General features: G+C 37.5%; 1 protein-coding gene across 3 annotated transcripts in view; it reads right to left on the bottom strand.

Moving 5' to 3' along the window:
* The window catches only part of LOC119780703 (coxsackievirus and adenovirus receptor homolog), a 37,607-nt gene extending 19,088 nt beyond the window's left edge, over positions 1-18,519 (bottom strand). For all 3 annotated transcript variants that reach the window (XM_038280823.1, XM_038280825.1, XM_038280824.1), the window contains exons 1-3: positions 18,334-18,519; positions 7,781-8,098; positions 3,225-3,533 (exon numbers count right to left, since the gene is read on the bottom strand). In XM_038280823.1, the coding sequence (XP_038136751.1) occupies positions 3,225-3,533; positions 7,781-8,098; positions 18,334-18,391 (685 nt within the window). In that variant the 5' untranslated portion in view covers positions 18,392-18,519. The remainder of the gene's footprint in view (positions 1-3,224; positions 3,534-7,780; positions 8,099-18,333) is intronic.
* Positions 18,520-18,822: the final 303 nt, after the last annotated feature.

Here is an 18,822-nt window from a genome sequence, read left to right as displayed (position 1 = left end):
GACAAACTTGCCCCCACTTCCTCACCGCCTCGGATGTTTCATTGATGTATGCAAGGGTGTAACGTTGCGATAAAAGTTTGTATATATAAAAAAACGTGTATATATATATATATATATATATATATTGCATGCATTACCAGATATGCAATATGTAATTACCATAACAATATAATAAATACATGTATATTACACGTACATCATCAATTTAGCTATTTAAATTTTATTGTAATGGATTTGTATAAAATGTAGAAAATTTGTATAATATAAAATTACATGATTTAGAGACTTCATTGACTTCATAATGACTATGCAATGTGATATGCCTATTATTTTATTACAAGTTAAAGTAATCTACTTATGTTATGAAGCAGCAAGTGTGTGTCGCAGTGATGAATTTATTTTTCTTTTAAAAGTCATAAGTCACCCTGAAAAGGAAAACCTCATCTTGTTCGATGATGTAGCGCAAAACTTAAGTTTTTTTATTCTAGTTTACAATTAAAAACAATCTTTCAACAGTCTAGTCCCTTCACTTTGTTTAAATGGGGAGGATGTGACCATAAATATAAAGTAGCTCCACTTTGTTTGAAACCAAAAATGATGTCTTTCATTTTACCTCCTTCATATCATCCTAAAGAGAAATTAAAAAATAAAACATTTATATAAAAAATTTACGTTGAAAACAGTAAACTAGAGCTGCTGATGCTTGTTACAATTAATTAATTAGGTAAATAATAGTTTTTCTCTACATTTATATGTTGATGACATCCTTATTTTCCCTATAGGGTCATATCTCTGATGGACCTTATTCCCAGCAACAACATTACCTATTTTGGAAACATCCTTCTCAGGGTTTGGAGGTGGTTCAGTTAGAGGAGAAAACCCGAAATGTAGCAAAGGCTGTACACTTCTGTTTAGTGTCAAAAAGCTGTGTTTTCATAATAAAATGATATGATTATTACTGTTTTATATGATCTTAGCTAAAACTGTAAAAATTATAGTTGAACCACATTAGCCACTAATTCCAAGATATGGAAAAACATGATGAAACAACTAAACATATCAGCTCAAAATTTATTGTCATTTTAAATCAGATAACTTTTAATCTGATTAAACTGTAATGAATGTATGAGTTTGTTTGATTGGTGTGAAATTAAACTGAAGGATTAATAAGACTGTCAATAAAGAAATAAGAAATATTACTCACCACAATTTTTTCCATATCTGTCCATAACTATGGGGGAAGGGAAAGGAAATGTTAGACAGCTGTTAACACCATAGGCTTGGAGTAACATGATACAGAATGAATGTTATATTAAAACAGGCTTCTAGGATTTTTACTTTCACGTGTGGGATATTGACAAAATGAGGAATATTCTGTCTCTCTGTTGCATAAAACATTTTTAATCTCAGTCTAGTCTTTCTTTTTTTTACTTCAAGGCTGGACTGTTGTATTTCTTTGTGACCTGGAAGTCCGCAAAATGCAGTCAACGTTAGAATAATAAATCAATCTATGTAAAAACAAAATCATCTTCTTTTAAAACTGGATCAGTAATAGCATCATACAACATATTGGAATTCCCGCCCCAAGAAAGTATTCTTAATAAAATGTTCTTATCATATTCAGTGCCATCCGCTCAGTACAACACGTAGCTGTACTCAGCATTTTCTTCCCAGGTTACTGACACAAACATTGGAAAGGCTTGTTTTGTATCTTCATCTTCCTCTTCTAAACAAAAGAACGGAAAATTTTGGAACTTTTTCCTCCAAGTTATCACATTTTCATCACTTCCTTCTCACTCATACTGGTCCAGATTTGTTTAAGACATTTATTCGAGTAACCTTTCTTGTTTGTGACAGATAATATTCACCTTTACTTTTCATTATGATGGCAACATGTGTTATTAAGTTACATTGACCATGATCAGAAGTAAGAATCCTAATACGTTTGAATTAACCTACTTCTGATCATTTCAATTTCTCATACACTGATCCAAGTTATCTGATCACTAGCCAAAATTCACAAAATTTATTCGTTATTAAAAAATTAAGTCTCTTTATTAAAAGACAGTAAAAACAGGAAAGTCATAAAATCCCGTCATCACACTACCTGATGTACTTTACCTTTTTGTTATTATAAACCCCTGGCTTCTCTTTGTTATGTATACTGAAGTTTTATTTTTCTCTTTTTGGTTTCGTTATATTGTTTTTTTTCTGCATCTTTAGCTTAATGTATGTGATGTAATGTTTTTAAAACCCCAATAAAAATGCAATTACAGCCCTAAATTTATCCACAGCAATACAGAAACAGTTCTGGTGAAAAGGAAGGTCATCTTACAATCCCTCTTTTTAAGGTTCCCCTTATTGTCTCTCTATTAAATCCAGAATAGAGTGAAAATTCTCCTCACGTATGTACATGATGCCTTTAATGATTTATTATCCCTATTTATCATGGATCTAAATGCTCCACATTTTCTTAAAGGATCACTTTACTCCCAGACTGCAGGTTTACTGATGGTTCCTTTCTAAATGTAGATTGCTCCATGTGCTTCAGTTCTTGGGATGAATGCCTTATAAGTTGTTTAACAGCTTAGATTGTGTCTGGCATCATTTACTAGAACTTCACTATACTTCTTGTTAAAGATTATATCTTCTGTTGCTGATTTCTGCCTAATTAACCACTACAGCGCTTCAGTCAGAAAGCACCCTGGTCATCAGATGTTAGTTTTAAGTTTTACTGAAGAACTTTGCATGCCAATATACAACACAGCATAACAGAGCAGTTTATCATCAGCGGTTGCTGCACTGCTCTAAACGGTAAAGGGACTGTGAAGAAATAGGCAGGAAGAACGAAGCTAAAACATCCTGTTTCAAAACAAAAGACCCACTTCAGAATAAAGGCATGAACACAAAAGATCTAACTGCTTGAAGAAATATTAACACTTCTAATTTACATTTCTGTTTACATTTGTTGAAAAATCACAGCAGAAAATGATTATTCCTAAAAAATAAATGTGCCTTTTTGTAGAAGCTGTTCTGGAGTTTGTAAGAAACATATAAAGAAATCCACACTGGAATGTTCCTTTAATGTAAAACCCAACTGACTTGAGTTCAGAGGTCATTTTAATCCATTTGTAGACAAACAAGTTTTAACTGAAATGAATCTATGAATTTATTGCTCTATAACTGAATGTATTGCTCTATAACTGTTCCATAAAAATACTCACCAACAACAAGCTCAATGTGAAGCTCTGACTCTTTTTGACCTCCTTGGTTTATCCTCATGCAGGTGTAAATTCCACTGTCTAAACGCTTTGCTTCCTTAATCTTTATTGAGGCATTTCCAGACCGTAACTCATCTGGAAAATAAGAGACCCGACCTTTAAACTGTTCATCAGTTGAATTGATAACCCCTGTGTTGTCATACAAAAATATGTCCGTCCTGTTTTTTTTCCAGTCAAATTTCGTATGTGTCAGGTCTATTCCATAATGACATGGTAGGATGGCATCCTCGTCTTCTCTGATTTCGACATAACCTGAAAAAAATCACAGATCCTTATAAGTGTTCACACATTCTCCAAAGTTAGTTTGACACAGCAAGTCTTAAGCATTAAACAGAGAGAAAAATGCTATTAAATGAATTGAATCCATATTAGCTGTTGATTAAACTTCTGATTGATTTCTTTCTTTAATTATTAAGAAAACTTTTAGAGAAACACGTCTGAGAAGTTTTCTGTTGAGGTTGGAGTATTCTTTTTCTTTTTTTACTCTTTATGTTTTTGCAACTTTCTAAAAACACATTCAACATAACACATTCTGTGGGAATTTCCAGGAACTTAACAAAAAATGTAATGATACATAGAAATTATACATCAAACAAAGTTCTATATGCAGTCCATTTTTAACCATTGTTTCCTAAACTTGTCCTCCTTCAATCTCAGGCAGTCATGTTTTCAATCTAATCCATCTCCTCCATTATATCAGTCCACTGTTGTGATTCTAATGTGTGGCTTTTAAGCCAGTTCTTTGTTATAACTTTCTGTGCTGGCCATAGGCATTATTTTTAACTAACGGAGGTCTTCTGTTTAAATAGCTCCATCCCTGCATCAGGCTCAAATGCAGGACTTCGGATCAACAGGTATTTTATAGCCTAGTATTTTTTCCAGCCTTCATACAATATTTTTCAAAAAGATAAAATTTTTGAAAATTCCAAAATAAATGACAATAATTGGCACTTCATTCAACACAGTCTCCAACCTTTTTTTGGGGGGGGTGGGGTGGGGGGGGGGGGGGGGGGGGGGGGGGGTTAATAATTACTGCTAATGTTTGGAGAAATCAAATATCTAAACAAATTCTCTCCATTACCTTAAGCTTGTTGAAGTATGTAGCAGGAGACGTACAGAACAGAGAGCCAATCATCCGCTGACAACTGAATCTGTTTCTTGTTTTCCTAGTTTTATATAGAAAATTTTGATCTGGTTAAAATTTTTAATTGATTTATACAATTTTAAAATAATTTTGGGGGCTAGCTGTCTATATGCTTTTTTTCACACTCTGTCCTGTTGTGTAGAATGCTCTTTAATTTATAAGTTATAAACATTTCCTAAATGGAAATACATAAATATGTCAGATTTGCCTGATCCAAATTCCCCTCATACTGTTTCAAAAGATTTTAAAACGTTCCCCTCTATTAATGTGCATATGGCTGTACTTCACTCATGAACCCAATTTACAGATGTAGCATCCAATTGACCGCCTCCAAATTTTGGGCAGCATGCTGACCATGCCAGAATCTAACAATCATCTTGGATCCTGCAGCCGCTCACCACTTCCCACCAGATGTTAATAGTCCGCTCAATGATAGGGTTCATGTGTTACAACTGTTATACTGTTTTCTTCACCTAGCCTTGTTTGTGGTTGACATTTACAATCATTTAACTCTATTTGTTTCATTTGGATTCATATTACAGTGAGCAACAAAAAATTACATGATTGAGTTAAGCAGCAAGAAAATAATTCTTATAATTAGGAAGAGCCAGCCCACCCTGTTTTTTTTCTCAAGTTTTAAACTTCACCCTCACCCATAAACCATACAGCTTTGGTGAGATGAAATAAATGGATGTTCTAATAAAAGAAAAAAATATATGTTAGATTTATTAAAAGTTTATTTCTTTTGAATTACTTTTTTTTCTATAAACATAAATGTTAAATAAAAACATTCCTATTAAAACATTTTTACATGCTATTTCTTCATAAATAGCGCTTCCTCTGCCATTAGTTCGCTGTTTCACCCGCTGCAAAATTCCAGTGAGCCTGCGCTGATGCAGTCTCACTTTTTAAAGTCGTAGGGAAGTCATATTTGAATGTCAAATAATTCTGGCTTAAACATGAATATAAATGTACTCTTTATCAGACAATATTGTCCCAAAATCTAGAAAATTTCAAGTCTATCTTAAAATCTATGGCTGTTTTTTCGTTATTTTCTGCAGTTCCGTTAGTTATACGTCTTCTTGTACACCTAAATTCAACCAAATATGTCAAAATACTGAGCCGAACTACATATGTCTCCAGTTTTTGTTTTTTAAATAGTGGGTGCAGCTTATAGTGAGGTGCGCTCTATAGTCTGGAATTACAACATATTCAACTGATATAGAGAGTTTTCAGGATACTTCTCATGTCCCTCTGAATGACTGTATATCTTTCCACCATGAATTACTTACTAGATTGTTGTATTTTGCATTTCCTTTTTTCTTTCATTCTGTTGTTGTTCCTTCTCTTTCCCCCTACACGTTCCCTTGGAGAATGACTTAAGACTTACCAAAATTTAGAAAACACACACAGTCTATCCAGACAGCCAGTTGTTTGATGAAAATTGCATTTCCATATCATAAAACTGATATTTTCAATTTCACAACTCTCATACTTGGAAATACCATGACGTTACATGACCTGGAAGCTATTGAAGAAATATCAAATTTTTTCGTTAAAAAAACAGCTTTAAAAATGAACAAAGGCTTAAAATGGAATAAAAATGAGTGTGCCTCATCAGACGAATGTAGTAAAACAATTTCACGAAGAATTTGAATTCTGTAGGTCACATGACCTGGACACTATTGAAGAAAAGCCCCAACTTTTGTCTTTAAAAAATCTTAAAAATTGAAAATAGCTTAAAATTGCATAAAAGCAAGTGTGCCTTACATATGTTATCTATTGGCATGATTTTATATTAGTTCCGTCTTAGCTGGTCATAAGATAAGGAATTTATTGATTTCTTGTTTCTCAAGAGTTTTTGGTTTAAGGATTTGTTGACGGTCCCTAACTGCACAAGCGCGTGTGGGAGGAGGGAGCAGCTGAGAGACGCTGGTCAACATCGGAGTCCCTCAATCCGATCAACCGTTTGCTAGATCCTGCTGACCCCGCAGAGCTTGCATATCAAACTTGAAACATACATATAATGACCTTTATTTTTCCATATGAATTTCAATAATATTTGAATAATTTCTTTATGACTTTTTTGGTGTATTGATAGATAAGGATACATAAAAAGATATTGAAATAGCTTCCTTTTTAGAGAGCAACACTCCATAATTTAAGGACAGATCCCTCATCATCCGCATGTGATATCTTTTGGCTATTTTTTCAGGTATTTTGTTCAAATTAAAGCAGCTACGTGTTATTAGATCTCTTTTAATTGCCACTCCCAAATAAGTAACTGAAAAAAAAAACAAGAAAAAAAAACCGGTATATGATTAATTTCCTGTGGGAAATTATTTAGTAATCCAGTACTGATTTCAGTACTGGATTTTCTGAATCTCATATTGTGTTCATGGATAAAATTTGATCAATATTTTTGGTTTTTTAAGCAAACTTCTGTTTATGTCTCAAACTGACCTTAGTTACATTAAAACATTTTATTCTTATTTAAAATGCTTTCAGATTTCTTCATAGTCTTAATTTCTCCTTAAAATAAAGTTGATTTTCTACTCATTTATAGAATCCCTGTTGAATAAAGGATAGAATTTCAAATTCTACTTAAAATCTTTAATAATCAAGATCTGCAGTAAAGAAGAGATCTGATTAATGAACCCATCCATCAATCTGATCTCAGACACTGACTGAACTGTTTGTTCAATTGAATGAATCGACTTACAATCTTAGATTTGATTAAGTTGGCATTTTGTTGTTAAGTCACTCAGTTTGATATTTTAGAGACAAATTAAAAGATCAGTAAGAATCAAGAATAGAATAAAACTTAAAATCTGCAAAAGTCTCTCTGTAAAAGTAGCTCTACTTCAACATATTTTTACTCAATGAAAATGTTGACCTCCATTGAACCAATACTTACAGAAGGTAATGTGTATCTATATATTAGAACAGGGTAAAGTACATCCAGTAACAATATCCAGAACCCTATTTACTGTGTATTTATGTGCTCTCAGAATGACAGAGCAGCTTAGCAGATAGAAAATAACATTAAACAAAGAAGAGTTTTTAATAAAGCATTAGCTGTAGATGTTTAAAACATGTTTGTTCTTCATTCAGTGAATCGGTTACTCGCAGTGAGTAAAGTAGCTAAAAAGCTACTCAAGTAAGTGTAGCAATATAGTAATATCACTGAAGTAAAACTAAAAAGTACGGAGCAATTAAACTACTCTTACATTTGTTTCCTAAAATGTTACTTAAATAAATGTAACTAGTTACTATCCATCTATGCAAATTAGTAATAATGAAAGCAAAAGGAAAGTTAATCTATTAGTATTTCAGGTTTTTATGAAACACTTACCAGCAGTAAGATCAATTTTCCATAATCCTCTTTGAAAGCCTTTGTCAAAAAACAAGCAGCTGTAGATTCCAACGTCTGATATCTTTGCATTGGTGATTTTTATTGAAGCGTTTCCAGACTGGAGCCCATCTTGGAAATGAGAGATCCGATCTCTGAACTGCTCATCTACTAATGAAGGCTCAACCTTTTTGTTTCCAAAAACATAAATGTCTTTGCCATCTTTGTTCCATGTCACATTCTTATCTCTAAGGTCTCCTCTAAAAGAACAAGATAAGAGGACATCCTGATCCCTGGCTTTTAAGATCATCTTGACAGGATCTGAAAATCAAAAAGTATGAATCATTAAATTAAAAGTTGAGTAATTTTATTTTCCATACATGCCTTTAACATTGCCCGATATGTAAAATTAGCTTTATTCACTGCTGTTGCATCTAAATGCTCTATAAGTCAGCTCACCTTGTAAAGATGGTTTACAAAATACCAATAATGTTGCTTTATTTCCTGTTTTATTCAGAATAGTTCATAGTTTTGTGCAAACAATAAAAATGAAATCATTCACTGGTTCTGTTTGACACATCAAGTGTGAAAAAAAAAACATAGCGCATCCTTTTGAGGAGGGTCTAATTAAAGCATGAGCTGCATTAATTTAAAGAGAATTAAATATTTATAGGGAAAAGATTCTTAGACCAAGCATAGAGGTCCTTTATATATTCAGAAAGTTATCTTTATGGGGGCTATTGTTTCATCCGACAATCCATCACAGACATCCAGACCTTCTCCATCCACATACAGTATTAGCAGCATTACACAGACCTCTTTAAACGGGATTTAACAGAACTTGATATCAGTGAGAGAACATTGATGTGGAACCAATCAAGTTTATCACCATCAGCTCGGGTCCTGCTGTATATGGTTATAGTTTTAATACAGATTAAATATACTTGAAACAAAAAGTCAACATCGATGGGAAAGTTAGAAATATTGAATATTTGATAAATTTACTACTGTTACGTTTATTCTTTATTAGTCATGGGTATTCCTTGTTAGCCACATTAGATGGGATGGACGACCTTCCTTCACATGGTGGATCACATTGTGTTTACAGAGGCCATCTAATAAGGACAGTTTTTTTTTATTTTTCCAACAGGCACAGGAAAATGATACATCCTGGAGCCAGACTGATAAAGAAGAGCTATCTGTAATCCTGAGGCGTAGAAGCAAGAGGCACAGAGGTCAGGGCATGGATGACGTGCCAGTTTCTGACAGGAACAGCTCAGCATCCACCTGATGCAACAGATAGACTCATGAGGTAGAAGAAGCAGGAGATTGACCTTGTTGACACCAACAGGTGTCTCGACTCCAAGCAATATCTCTGTCCTTTAACGATCTGAACTGGAACAAACTCTTAATCTTTACTCCTGTATTTAGTCATTTTTAAATAGTTTTACCAAGTTTTGAGTTAAGAGTAATTAAACCAAGTTCCGAGGTGTTATCGCTTTCATTTCATTTCATTCAATTTACTACCTTTTACCAACCTGTAGAAACCCTGAGCAGACTGTGTTCTATCTGACTTGCCAATGTTTTTTGCTCAAACAGTGTGAAAAACATGGGTTATTCACACGCTGTCTACGTGTCTTAGGTTACATGTTTTTGAACAACTTTGCTTTCCATATTCAACATAACACCTGTCGACCCCTGTCATGCACCGCCCCATGCGGCTGATGAAGGAATCTGTGACTTCAGATGATGAAGCCAAGCTCTCTACAATCTGATCAAGTCTATCATGTAGGTCAGACTAAGAAATTACATTTAACTTTTTAAATGTAATGCTTTAGTTAAGCTCATTCTAACAAGCACTGTGCAATGGTGTGAAGGAACGCCCTGATGCCTGCAAGTTAGCCCAATCATGGAGAAAAACAAATAAACATAAATCTAATCTTTTTGAGTTTTATATTTTTCCTCTCATCTTATCTTATGGTACATAGTGTGTAATCTAAAGAAAGAAAAAAAAAAAAGAAAAAAAGGAAAACATTGTTACCGTATTTTCACGACTATAAGGCGCACTTAAACGTCTTTTTTTTTTCCTCAAAATGTACGGTGCGCCCTTTGATGCGGTGCGCCTTATGTGTGTTGTAACTGCGACTTTTGAGACCACCTCATTGAGGAGATGATGAAAGAGTGGCTGAATGTAAGGAGACCAGGTGTTTTTTTTCCACTCATCACCATCGCTGATGTGAAAAACATGGTGAAACAAATTAAGTTGAGCTCGCTGTTATTCAACCGCTGGGCATCGGTGTGAACAGGACCCAGCAGGTGCAGCAGAAGCAGCGTGTTTACATGCAAAGTCAATGGTTGACGCGCGTATAGGTGCAGCAAAAGGTCCCGCTGCGCGTCGGGAGCGTTTAAGCATCTGCCAACGCGCTGCTGCTGCTCGAGATGGAAAAAGTGAAGTTTTGCTGCTAGACGCGCCGCATCAACCAATCAGAAGAAGCTGATCTGGGAGCTGACAGCGAGACAGACACAGCACTCTGATGACATGTAATATTAAGGCAAATGAAAGGGCTGGATGGATGAGGAGATGATAAAAGCGCGGCTGAGGCAGGTGTATGTGAGGAGACCAGGTGGTTTTTTCCACGCATCACCATCGCTGTTAATCTGTGACTGCGTGCCCATCTCACAGCCGATGTGAAAAAAAAGGTGAATCAAATGAACGCCGCGCTCGCCGTTATCCCGGGAGGTCTGACAAAGGAACTTCAACCGCTCGACATCGGTTTGAAGCGGCCGTTCAAAGTAAGGCTGCGAGCCGCGTGGGAGCATTGGATGACAGACGGAGACCACAGTTTCAGGATAAGTGGAAGGCAGCGCCGGGCAAGTTACGCCACCGTTTGCGGATGGATTGTAGATGCTTGGACTAAAGTGTCTGCTGGCACTGTTGTTCGAGCTTTCGCAAAAGCAGGCATCATTTCTGAGGAGCCGCCCGGCACGGAAAGTGACACTGACAGCCAAGAAGGGGAAATTGGCATTTAATTCAGAAACAGAGGATGATGACTTTGATGGGTTTGATTAATACTTTGTAATAAATACATGAATAAAGCACAATCATACTCAGTTTTGCTCCCGCTCTATTTTTCTACCTGAAAACTTAATTCAACAGCAGCCTCTGGGCGGGTCTCCTCTGGTTTCACCGCGGTGGCTGGCAGGTGTTTTTTCATCTAAATAATCTAAATCTTGCAGCTATATTTGCTGTGATCAGTGGGAATAAAGTAGTTTTAATATGGTTTTAAGTGAGAAAGTCCATCTGAAAACTTCATATTGCAGTCAGTTCATCCAGATTATCTATTCCTGTCGGAGGCGCTCAGACCCCGACATACCAGCGGTGCGCTGACAGTTGAAATCCCTTCAACAGCAGCCTCTAGGCCGGGTAGCCTCCGGGTTCACCGCGGTGGCTGGCAGGTGTTTTTCATCTAAATAATTTAAACTGCAGGCACCAGGATACCGGTAATAAAAGCAAACATATTCCGTCGGCAGGTTTCAAGATTTTAAGTTAATTTAGGAGTGATCACAGCGCTGTGTCATCTGCGATGTGTCTGTCTCACGGCCAGCTCCCAGGTTTGGTTAATACTTTGTAATAAATACATGAATAAAGCACAGTCATACTCAGTTTTCCCCCCGCTGTATTTTTAAATACGCAGTAGAGCTATTTAAAGGTAGTAGAGGACATGTACCTGTATATAAAAAACGCGCCCTATAGTCCGGTGCGCCTTATGTGTGTGTTAAATACAGAAATGCCGCACATAACTGAGACTGCGCCTTTTAGTACGGTGCGCCTTATGGTCGTGAAAATACGGTAATCATATTTTGCTGAAAATGTAAAAAGCATCAAATTGTCTTAGAAAAGTCATAAAACATATTAAAGATTTGTATTAGCATTCTTTTAATGATTATTATTTAAGGATAGAAATAAGTACTTTTAGTACCATAATTAGACTATTTATGGCGACCTGGTTGAATATCTGCTTGCACAAGCGCAAAGCAGCCGATGGTACGGATCGTGATTCTGGTACAGATCGGGTAGTGACAATGGGCTTTCGTCTTCCTTTATAGTCCAAGATGTGAAATGGTGAAGTAGAAACAGCGTTGCCTGACATCCACTGACATTTTTTCTCCTCCTCATCTTTTCTGACTCTTTTTCATTTGGCTAGGGTCACTGTCACTACTGTTAGCATGAGGCGCTGCCTAGACACTACAGGGGTTGCACAGGCAGTCCAACTCATCCAGGATACCATTGCCAGAAGGTTTGCTGTCTCCCAGCAGAATCTCAAGAGCATGGAGGAGATTCCAGGAGACAGGCAGTTACTCCAGAAGAGCTGGACAGGGCCGTAGAAGGTCTACAACCCATCAGCAGGACCGGTATCTGCTCCTTTGTGCAAGGAGGAGCAGGAGGAGCCCTACAGAATGACCAAACCATCAGAAACAAACTTCACAAGGGTGGCCTGAGGGCCCGACGTCCTTTAGTGGGCCCTGTGCTCACTGCCCAGCTCCGTGGAGCTCGATTGGCATTTGCAATTCGCAAGTCCGCCACTGGCGCCCACAGATGAGAGCAGGTTCACCCTGAGCACATGTGACAAACGTGTAAGGCTCTGGAGAAGCCGTGGAGAACGTTATGCTGCCTGTAATATCGTTCAGCATGACCAGTTTGGTGGTGGGTCAGTGATAGTCTGGGGAGGCATATCCATGGAGGGACGCACAGACCTATACGGGCTAGATGGCGGCACCCTGACTGCCATTATGCTACGTTCACACCGGACGCAGCAAAAGCAGCAAAATCGCGTCTGCTGCTTCCTTTTTGCTGCTTGTACCAGTTATGCTGCGTTCACACTGGACGCAGCTGGCGCGACAGAAGCAGCGAGTTTACATGCAAAGTCAATGGTTGACGCGCGTCAAGGCGCAGCAAAAGGTCCCGCGGCGCGTTTTGAGCAGCAGGCGCAGCGTGTCTGAGCAGCTGAAGCAGCGCGTCGGGCGCGTTTAAGCATCTGACGCGCGTGACTCGCCGCAAACGCGCTGCTGCTCGAGATGGAAAAATAAAATTTTTGCTGCTCGACGCGCCGCGTCAACCAATCAGAGAAGCTGATCTGGGAGCTGGCTGGGAGAGAGACACAGTGCTGATGATCAGAGCACTATGATCACTCCTCTTAAACAGTTTATTGATGCCTAAATTAACTTAAAATGCAGAAATCTGCCGGCAGAATATGTTGGCTTTTATTATCCTGCTGCCTGCAGTTTGGATTATTTAGATGAAAAACACCTACCAGCTGCCGCGGTGAACCGCGAGGAGGCGACCCGGCCAGAGGCTGCTGATGAAGGGATTCCTACTGTCGGCGCACCGCTGGTATGTGGGGGTCTGAGCGGCATCGACAGAAAAAATTTTGGAAGGCAGGATGATAATCTGAATGAACTGACTGCACTGATTACGTTTTCAGGTGTATTTTCTCACTTAAAAACATATTAAAACTACTTTATTCCCACTGATCACAGCAAATATAGCTGCAAGGCAGAGAAAGGATAGTGAAGCTCCGGCCAACGCACGTCAGACACACTTTTGCACCGCGCAGCCAGTGCAGCAAAGCTGCTTCAGCCGCGCGTCAGAACTGGTACAAGCAGCAAAAATGAAGCAGCAGTCGCGATTTTGCTGCTTTTGCTGCGTCCGGTGTGAACGTAGCATAGGAATCGGGATGAAATCCTTTCACCCACTGTCAGACCCTATGCTGGTACAGTGGGTCCTGGGTTCCTCCAGTTGCACAATAATGCCCAGCCTTATGTGGCGAGAGTATGCAGGCTGTTCCTGGAGGATGAAGAAATTGATACCATTGATTGGCTCCCACGCTCGCCTGACCCTAAATTCAATAGAACACCTCTGGGACATTATGTTTCGATCAATCCGACACTGCCAGCTTGCACCTCAGACTGTCCAGGAGCTCAGTGATGCCCTGGTCCAGATCTGGGAGGAGATACTCCAGGATGGCATACGTCGTCTCATTAGGAGCATGCCCAGATGTTTTCAGGCATGCATACACGCACGTGGGTGCCATACAAATTACTGAATGCCATTTAAGTTGCTGCAATGAAATTTCAGCAAAATGGACTAGCCTGCTGCATCATATTTTCGCTGTAATTTTTGGGGTGTCTTTGAATTCAGCCCTCTGTAGGTTGATAATTTTCATTTCCATCAAATGATGTGGCATCCTTTTGTTCCTAACACATCACCCAGCCCATATCAGTATAAATAAACAGCATGATTTTTTCCCATTGAGATCTGATGTGTTTTCAAAGTGTTCCTTTTATTTTTTTGAGCAGTATATTTCAATGTCACAAATGCATTTCATCCTAGTCAAAATGAAAATTTCAGATATCTAAAGTAACATTCTTCCTATCTAAAATATTCATTTCAGATATCTTGTAATATAATATAAATGTAATTCTTCATAGCACAAATGACGTCATGTTTTATTTCATGTGTATTGCGCTTTTACATCCAGATCTCTAAAATAAACTTTCTTCCTGTCTAAAAATGAATTTTGACGAGGATGAATTCTAATTTCAGATCTCCATAGTAGAGTTACTGCTAGTCATAATTACTATTTCAGATATCAAAAATGAATCTAATATTCTTGATATCCAAAATTCCAATTTTTGACATCTAAAATATATTTATACTAGTAGAAATATAAATGCAGACATCAACTATTTAGATATGACTAGTTAAACTGTAATTTCAGATATCTAAATTTTAATAATGCCTATCTAAAATGCAGTTTTAGATACTTAAAAACATATTTTGACTAACATCCAAAAAAAATAAATGGGGCTCCGTTTTAACATAAAATAGGCAGGCTGACTAGTCACATTTCTATTATAGATGGCACTAAATCATTCTACCTGGTCACAATTACAATACTCCTAGTTGGAATTGTATTTTTGATATCACTAATTACATTAATACCCATAGAAATTAAATTGAAAAAGTACTCTGGAATCAAATTTGTACTAGTAAGAACTACATTTCAGTTATCAGCAAATTCAGTTCAATTCAGTTTATTTATATAGCGCCAATTCACAACACGTCATCTCAAGGCACTTTACAGTTCACCTGATCACACAGTCAAATTGATTCAAGACCCCCATCTCCCTGAGCAGCCTAGATGTTGAGGTGGCTATAAATCCCCTGCAGCCTACTTCCACTGGGCCTACTTCAAAAAATTAAAAATTAGGAGGACCTGGACAATTCCCAGTGGGTCGGTCTTATTTTTTAGCTAAAAAGAGCCTTTGATTACTTATATACCTATGCATGCATGGATGCATGCTGGGGTTCAGCCATTTGAGGATAACTTGTTTTGCTACCACCAACCCTGCACTGCCTCTACAATGGCAGCTTTTTTTTGTCTCTGTGGGCCCTGACGTAACACAGCAGATCATTACTGTTAGTGGAAGCAACAGGTGCTGTTCTAAATGCTTTACACGTGAAATGGAATACTATAAATAAGAAATAAATCTGAATATTTACAGTAACCCTCCACATATCTTGCTTAAGTTCAAATGTGTTTTCCATGTCCAATGTGCTAACTTTAAAGGTTACTATTTTTTATGAGAATCGGGTTCAGGAGAGTCTATGGGAAACTGAAGGAAGTGTGAAATATTAACATTTTCAGTTATCTTATTTCACTTTGAAGGTTTGGAAAACTATGACCACTTATTTGAACAGAATGTTGATTCTGGTATCATGAAAAGGATGTGTTCTGAATAATTGTCGCTGTATAATCTGAACCCTAATTTGGAGCTTTTAAACAGGCTTTTGAAAAACTTTTATAATTTGCTGCTGTAATATTATAGATTTTTTAAAATAACAAGCTAGCAGATGTGCATAATCAAAAAAATAACAGAAATACCGTATTGTACAGTATTGTAAGAAAGCCCACACTGTTTCTGAATAAATACATTATTGTATGAGTTAATTTCTGTTCCGTTTATGCCTCTTACCTTTTGAGTGTGAAATGTCCCATGCTCCTGAATGCACCACAGCTATCTGACGCTCGTGAATGCATCACACTGGTCTGTTTAGACGCGCTTTTGATTTTCCATTTAAGACGAAGCTTTGCAGTTTCCAAACTCACGTCTGCTATCACTGTTTATTGTGCATGAATAACAAGAGACTATAACAAATAAATCAGCCGCACCTCGGACAAAACCTTTGGATTTATGCTGTTCATAACATCCGTACTTTTGTAAAGAATATGCCAAATAACCACCATGTTTTCGCACGATATGAATATTTAAACGTTTTAATATAATGTTTATATTTATATAACAACAACTAGAACCATTGGTCATATTTTAATCCATTTTCCTCGTCGATATGCAGTTGTACAGAGCGAGGCGCGCTCCCGCGACTGGGGACGCATATCTCGGCAGGCTGCACTTTTCGGCAATAACACCGGTGTTATGCCCAAAAGTGCATGCCTGCCGAGTGCATGCCTGCCGAAATATGCATCCCCAGTCGCGGGAGCGCGCCTCGCTCTGTTGAACTGCATATCGACGAGGAAAACGGATTAAAATATGTTCAATGGAGCTTAGGTTCTTATATTAATGATATAAAAACGTTTAAAAATACCTCTCGTGGGAAAAAAGTTGTGGTTACAGTATTTGGCAGATTCATTCTTGTAGCTGATGTAACAAATTCTACCTGCTTCCACATGTGTACTGAGCTACCACTTTGAGTTTCATGTGTGTGGGACAATTTTAAAGTTAAAAACAAGGGGGATGCATTTTGTGGCAGGTCCTTGCCAAAAATTGCATCCCCTGCTTTTTTTCAGAAATATAGACTTGTAGCTGATGTAACAATTACTACATGCTTCCACATGTGTGCTGATGTACCAGTGTGAATGTCATGTGTGTGGGACAATTCTTAGGTTAAAAACAAGGGGGATGCATTTTGTGGCAGGTCCTTGCCAAAAACTGCATCCCCTGCTATCTCAGAGGAGTTGACACTTGTACGTCTGTATTCCTGTATATTCATCAGTAATTAAGTACAAGGATTAGCAAATGCAAATTCTGCCCTGTAAAGCAATGACTGCATTTGATCTGAAGCCCCATTTGGAGCTTTTAAACAGGATTTTGAAAAACTTTGATAAATTGCTGCTGTAATATTATAGATTTTTTGAATAAAAAGCTAGCAGATGTGCATAAACAAACAAACAAAAAAAATACAACACAGTTCAGTAAAATACAGTTGTGTTTTATGCCTCATTCTTGTAAGTTTAAAATGTTCCAATGCTCCTGAATGCACCATAGCTTTCTGACGCGCAGGGAACGCATCTCACTGGTCTGTGAACGCTGTGCTATGTAGATGCGCGTTTGATTTTCCACTTAAGAGAAACCTTTGCAAACTCAAAACTCACGTCGGCTATCACGGTTTAGTGTTGTGTGTAAATAGCAAGAGACCACAACAAATAAATCAGCCGTACCATGGTCAAAATCTTTGGATTTAATGTTGTTCAAAAAATCCGTACTTTTGTAAATGAATCTGCCAAATAACCACAACTTTTTTCCCACGAGAGGTATTTTTAAACGTTTTTATATCATTAATATAAGAACCTAAGCTCCATTGAACATCTTTTTATCCGTTTTCCTCGTCGATATGCAGTTCAACAGAGCGAGGCGCGCTCCCGCGACTGGGGATGCATATTTCGCCAGGCATGCACTTTTGGGCATAACACCTGTACCATAAAACCAGTTAGATAAGGTATATATAATTGACTTTATTATTATTATGGCCAAGTTCTTTATACATAAATGTAAATATAGAGGCTCCAAACTATGCATTACTGCTTTTAAGCACGAACTTAAACAATATATTGACACCATGCAATTATTAGAAAATAAGAAAGCAATCAAATCTCGAGAAGCCTTTGTCCTTTTTAATATTATTTAGAGCCCTGTTTCCCCCTAGCGAAAACTTTTGTTTAAGAGATGTAACCTCTGTATTGTTCTTTGCAGAAACAAATAAAGTTGTATAAAAAAAAAACAGTAGTACCAGTTTGTTCTAGGAGGCAGAAATTGATTTAAAGACACAGAGCGCTTCATCCACTCTGATTCTCTGCTAAGCAGCAATGATGCAACATCTAAACTATTTAACAGGATATATTTATGTGAAAAGCATCACACCAAAAAATATAAGCAGGAGGGCAGATGGAATAAATCATTTCCTAGCATATTTGTTTTTTTCAGGATGGAGCTGTGTTCCGTTAGATCTTAACGGTTAAATGAAGGGGGGGCGGCGGCTGGTTTCCGCTCTTTCTGCCTCAGTCAGGCAGCTTGATGACGCATCAAGCTGCAGAGTTTTACATTTAAACAGTTGATCCATGTAGTTTTTTTTTTTTTTTTTTTGGGGGGGGGGGGGGGGGGGCAAGAATATCGGATATTTTATTAGTGTAGAGTATTTATTTAAAAACAAAATAAAAATAAAAACAAACACATAATATAGTACTGTTTTTTCTTACCATTCCCTAAAGTCTGTCCGGTAAGAAGGCAGATGGTGATCAGCAGAAGAAGCTCCATCGCTGCTATAATCTTTGCAGCCGTTTCTCCAACAGTCAAGCTTCTCCTCTCGCTGCTGCTCTGCTCTTTACTTTCACTTTCCCATCAGCTTCCTCTTCTCCAACTCTGCGCCGCCCAGATGCATAACATGCGCGTGCTCGTTGTAGTATGCTCGTTCCCGGCTCTATGTGGGTGGGTAGAGGTAGGGTGACGTCACCGGCCTAAATTTAAATTCATTATATTTTAAAAAGTAAAGCAGCACAAATGTTGGTTTTAACGGCACAAATCAGCACAAACGAAGCACTAAAAAAGGAGACCACTTTGGTTCAAATCGGAGTTATATGGGGGGATGGTGACCTCTGGATGATTGAAAAAATTATCTTTAATATCTCTTAAACAAAAGTAGCACAAACAATATTTTTTTCTGCACAAATCTGCACTAACGTTGCACT

This window comes from Cyprinodon tularosa, unplaced genomic scaffold (genome assembly GCF_016077235.1).
Source record: "Cyprinodon tularosa strain WSP-4 unplaced genomic scaffold, ASM1607723v1 ctg165, whole genome shotgun sequence".
Lineage (NCBI taxonomy): Eukaryota > Metazoa > Chordata > Actinopteri > Cyprinodontiformes > Cyprinodontidae > Cyprinodon > Cyprinodon tularosa.
The sequence above is the reverse complement of the archived record's forward strand: the minus strand, read 5'-3'. Positions and strand labels throughout refer to the sequence as shown.